General features: G+C 43.8%; 1 protein-coding gene across 3 annotated transcripts; it reads left to right on the top strand.

Moving 5' to 3' along the window:
• Positions 1-424: 424 nt before the first annotated feature.
• On the top strand, positions 425-2,683 carry LOC133920695 (protein G1-like1). Of its 3 annotated transcripts, none has more exons than XM_062365296.1 (2): positions 425-552; positions 1,538-2,683. In XM_062365296.1, the coding sequence occupies exon 2, from the start codon at positions 1,595-1,597 to the stop codon at positions 2,348-2,350; it is 756 nt and encodes a 251-aa protein (XP_062221280.1). In that variant the 5' UTR covers positions 425-552; positions 1,538-1,594; the 3' UTR covers positions 2,351-2,683. The 3 variants fall into 3 exon arrangements, with proteins under 3 accessions (XP_062221280.1, XP_062221279.1, XP_062221282.1); XM_062365295.1 differs by lacking the exon at positions 425-552 and adding an exon at positions 699-1,074; XM_062365298.1 differs by lacking the exon at positions 425-552 and adding an exon at positions 1,112-1,179.
• Positions 2,684-5,539: the final 2,856 nt, after the last annotated feature.

Below are 5,539 nucleotides of genomic sequence, written 5' to 3'. Positions count from 1 at the left end.
AAAATAAAGAGAATATAGTTGAAGATAATCTAACCACCTCTCGCCTTATAAGGATGATCAAGAGCTAAACATAGTTTCTAACTATTAAAAATGTCCTCTAGCGAAGTCATCTTTACAGTTGTAAACAGTGTGATCGCTACAGTACCTCACAACACATCGACGTACCTCTGGTTATAGGTACTTATATTTTGATTAAGATTTGATCAAAATTTTAATCGTTAATAATTTCTAAAACATTTAGTTTGGAAAAAAATCACACGTGTACGTTTGTCTTCAACATATTTTCGTAATATTATATTTTATTAAATATTATAATTATATTCTAATAAAAATAATGATTAGAGCTACACTAAATATTGTTCCCCTCTTACTTCTATCCGTTGTCAAGCCAGAGGATTTGGATCTGTAGGCCCCTCTCTCCTCCATATCTCTTTACATATCCCACGATATCTTCCTCTCAGCCGTCCCTCGCCAAGACGCCAAGTTCAAAGCTACCTTGTCCCTCTAGAGCCCCGTCAAATCCCTCCCTTTTTACCAATCTTCTTCGTCTTGGTACGCTCTCTTGTTACTTGATCGATCGCTTTGCAAGTTCGCTTGCATGCCTGCATACATGGACCCTAAATTTTGATCATGTATAGTATTTGGTGCGTCATTGTTCTTGCTGTTCTTCAGTTTGCACCCTGCATGTGGTTGTTCATGGGTTGTAGTCGTAGTACTAGACAAAGCATTTGTCCATGTTTGATCCATTGGTCGATCGTGCATGCCCCTAGGCTACATATATGTATGCATACCTACATGTACAGTACACACATGCATCAAGGGCCCTGTCGTTGCAACAGTTCACTCCGCCTTTAAATGAACGGCGGCCCTCATTTCGGAGTTTGGAGATCAATCCCCCTTCTCGAGTAGTTTGGCGTTCAACAGTCCTCCTCCCGTTTTGATATTGCTCTCTCTCACCAGTCAAGCCAAAGCCGATCAGTGCTCGTAGCGGCCAGGTCCATTGAACCAACCATGAAACTGAAACTTTCTTGATCTCTAGTACTGCTCCCTCTGTTTATCATTGCTTTGGCTCCAGTAAGTTGATTCCTTTTTGGTAGTCTCTCGGTTTCTTCGCAGTTTTGTTTGAAACTATCTTGATCTCTAGTACTGCTCCCTCTGTTTATCACTACTTTGGCTCCAGTAAGTTAATTTCTTTTTGGTAGTCTATCGGTTTCTTCGCAGTTTTGTTTTGCTTGAACTCGTTCTGCGCCTTCACCTTGCGCGTTAGTTTCTGCATGTTTTAGTGTGCGTTAGTTCTTGCATGGCTGCCGCAGGCCCGCAGCTGCTCTAAACTTGGAATCCAACCGTGGTAGCTAGCAGTAAATAGGTAGGCGGCAGCTATAAAACGTAGTTCTTCCAGAATTCTGATCCGTCCTTGCTCTGTTGGTCAAGAACTGAAGCGACTGGTCGGATCAGCCCATGATTCATGGTCGTTTCTTGTTTGACTATTGGTCAATGCATTGGACTGACAGTCACAGCCCGGCATGGTGGCCTGCAGGTGCAGATCTGAGCTGACAAGGCCCTTCCGCGCTCGCGCGTGGAGGTCAGGCGACCGATGGAAATGGACGGCGTCGCGGCGGTGGCGGACAGCCTGGGAGCGGCAGCGGCGCGGCCGAGCAGGTACGAGTCGCAGAAGCGGCGGGACTGGCAGACGTTCGGGCAGTACCTGCGCAACCACCGGCCGCCGCTGGAGCTGTCCCGGTGCAGCGGCGCGCACGTGCTCGAGTTCCTGCGCTACCTGGACCAGTTCGGCAAGACCAAGGTGCACGCGCCGGGGTGCCCGTTCTTCGGCCAACCCTCGCCGCCGGCGCCGTGCCGGTGCCCGCTCAGGCAGGCGTGGGGCAGCCTTGACGCTCTCGTCGGCCGCCTCCGCGCCGCCTTCGAGGAGCACGGCGGCAGGCCCGAGGCCAACCCCTTCGGCGCGCGCGCCGTCCGGCTTTTCCTCCGCGAGGTCCGCGACAGCCAGGCCAAGGCCCGCGGCATCGCCTACGAGAAGAAGCGCCGCAAGCGCCACCCACCGGCGCACAGGCAGCCGAAGCTGGAGCAGGACCAGCACCACCACAACGCTCCCGCTGACGCCGCTGCGCCAGTCCCGCCGATGGCCGAGAGGCGTCCGGAGGTGCCGGACCCGGCTCCGCACTTCTCGATCCCGCACGCGCACTTCCTCCACGGCCACTTCCTGGCTCCGACCACCGAGCCAGCTGACCCCGCGTCGGGCGGCACGGGGGACGACATGGTGCTGGCAATGGCGGCTGCCATCGCCGAGGCGCACGCGGCCGCGTGCATAATGCCGCTGTCCGTGTTCCACTAGCAAGCTTAGCTCCACTGCTTCCCTGAACGTAGCAAGAATGCAAGAAGGCGCAAGAGTGCAGGTTTTGTTGATGGCGATCGATGCTGGTCTCGTAGCGCCGTTTGATCTTCCCGGCTTAATTTTTGAAATAGTACATCATCAACTGCTTCTGCCTTCTGGGTATAATTAATCCACATGGTTTTGTGTACGCTAAGATGAAATGTGAGGATTAGATGCCTTGTTAATCCTCCAAGTTACTTCGGGGATTTCGTTTATTGTACGGTGTAATGTTTCTGATCCATCCACTGAACTTTACACTAATGTACACTTTGCATCTTGTTGTCACGTGGTTGATCGGCACACCTTGCGTTTCAAAGTTTATTGGCTAATTTGGTGAACTAATTAGTTGTCCTGCTCATTTGACCTTGGTACTATATACTTGGCCAAATTAAGCAATCTTGTGCGGGTGAAATTTTGGGACCTTTGTCAAATAAAATGTGGAGGTCAGGCGCCTACCTACTTAATTCCCACGCAATGGACTCGGAGCTAGCTCAACTTTCAACTGTCGGGACCAATAGTGCAATAATCTTGTGCCTGCTATCTTAGAGTTGCACGTGAATTTTCTGGTCGGATTTGTATTTTTGGAGATTATATATATATCTTAGAGTTGCACGTGACTTTTCTAGTCGGATTTGTATTTTTGGAGATTATATATATATATATATATATATATATATATATAATCTCTCTCCATATGTATGTATGTATGAAGAGAGAGAGAGAGTGCGTGTATGCATAATGCATGTGAAAGATAACATTTTTCCTTGGGGAAAAAGGAGGATGATCGATGCAACATTCGTCTTATTATACATATTTCTTAACCTCTATACACTTATACACTTGCAACGTCTGTGGATGAAGTGTCTGGGTTGGTTCATTAGCTGATTTAGGCCCAATCTCAAAGTGGAATCTCAAAGCGGAAACAAGCATGTAGATTGTACAGTATAGTTTTTAACAATTTAGTTTTCAGATTGTATTAATACAGTTATATGTCTTCCACCAGTTTATATAGAAATATAGTTATATGTCTTCCACCAATATATACATATTGTACAATGCAGTTTTCATAATTCAACTTCTTGCATTTTATAATTTACATACTGTTTTTACCATCTACAACGGAAAGAAACATACTGCTAAGGAGTCCATCAAAGGTATAGTAGATGGTTACTTGACAAGCTGACTCATGGACCAGCAAATGAATGTTCCCATCGAGTGATTTGATATTGGGGTAATCATCCATCGGGATGATAGCCGAGCAATATTGGTTGCTAGCGGAGATATTAGAAAATAGATTAGGGAGACAATCTATTAGGCTATTCTCAGTATTTATCTTAAATTTTCTTCATCAAAAATACTATTACAGCATCCTCTATCACTATTACAGCATCCCTAATTTTTTTTATCTCCAGCACTGGATGAGGTAACTGCTGGAGTGCAATTCCCAGAGCTACAGTACTTTGCGGAGTACTGTAGCACTCAGGTGCTAGCCTTAGTGAAGAATAGAGAAGGAGACTGAAAACTAGATCTATTATTCTTACTTAATTATAATAGTAATGTGTCCTCCTTTATATAAGAGTCGATCCTAATAATCTAAACTAATAAATCATACCTTTAAAACTAACTTATAAATCTTATATGTAACTAATAATTTGATCTCTAATCTCATCCCTAACTATTGCTACAGTAACATGCGACTACATTATCCATGGTAAACAGTAATTCGAGCACAACAGCTTCACTCTTCCTTGCAAGACATTTAGTCCTCAAGCTGTGGTGGCGGCCATGCGGTGTATCCCTCCTCTGCAGGAGCAATAGAACCTTATTGGATTTGAAACGTAGCATTTTTGATACCAAATATTAGGGTAATTATCCGTCGTGAGGATAGCCGGACGACGTCAGCTATTAAAGAAGGGATTAGATCATAAATTGAAAAAATAATATATTAGAGGAGACTAAAGAAGGGGACTGAAAACTCAATCTATTTTTCTGGCTTGATTACAATAGTATTATGTCATTCTTTATATAGAAGCCGGTTCTAATAATCTAAACTAATCGATCTTATCTTTAAGACTAACTAATAGATCTTATCTCTAACTAATCTAATTTAATCTTTAATCTTATCCCTAAGACTAATTAAAGATCTTACCTCTAACTAATCTTATCCCTAAGACTAATTAAAGATCTTACCTCTAGCTAATCTAATCTGAATCTTATCTCTGGCTGGTGCTACAGTAATATACGGCTACCGTACCCAGCGGTATACAGTAATTCCAGCGCATAACATCATGTTAATCATAGTCCGTTGGGTACCTCCGAAGGGAGAGGGGGTAAAGAAGAGATTGATGGACGTGTATCTTATCTCCCAGAAAGGTGAAAGATTTGAGTCAATGGCCTGCCAGGTTGAAGGATCCGGATCCTAATGTCGATGTCACGATATCATGACGGGTGGGTATCAGTGACAGCATACAATATCAGAGCATCCTCGTCCTACTTGAAAGGCCGTGTGTGTCTTCTCGCGGTGAACAAAATTAACAAAGTTAGTGTGCATTCCTGGGTCGAGTGCATGCTTTCTGTGGCCTTTTTGTGCACTGTGTTGTACCGAATGTTAGTACCAAGTGTCCCAGATCGTCTTGGTAATTTTTTAAAGATGCAGATATAGTGTGTTGTTTCCGACAAAATGTGAACCTCCTGACTATATATTCAAGCGTAGCGTTTGTACGTATTACCTTTGGCGTTGAAATGATTTTGAGATTTGTGCTATAAAGATGTCATAGGTTTGGCTGCGTACATCCATGTGGGTACCAAATAGAAGCCAGGATATGTCGAATCTTCTTGCATTAGCTACAAAAATTATATAATAGGTACCTCACAACATGAATCTCAAAGCTACTTCAATGCTAGTCGATTGGAAAACCGTGTTCTTGCACGGTATCTTCTTATCATGGTTTAGTGTTGTCTTATCTCCACTTCAACAAGTGAGATGTGAGCAAATTATGTATTTTCCAAATTTACAAACTACTACTCCCTCCAGTAATATTAAGTATTGTTTTGGGTTGTGTATTATTCTATGTATTAAGTTTAGATATATGAAAATGATGTAGTTAGATTTGTTGAACTCCGTATCACGATAATATAACTTTGCTATAC

This window comes from Phragmites australis, chromosome 6, assembly GCF_958298935.1.
Source record: "Phragmites australis chromosome 6, lpPhrAust1.1, whole genome shotgun sequence".
NCBI lineage: Eukaryota > Viridiplantae > Streptophyta > Magnoliopsida > Poales > Poaceae > Phragmites > Phragmites australis.
This window is presented reverse-complemented; position numbering and strand designations above follow the sequence as displayed.

Bases quoted from the DNA above. Each gene is read 5' to 3' on its own strand.
- LOC133920695 (XM_062365296.1), top strand. From the start codon at position 1,595: ATGGAAATGGACGGCGTCGCGGCGGTGGCGGACAGCCTGGGAGCGGCA.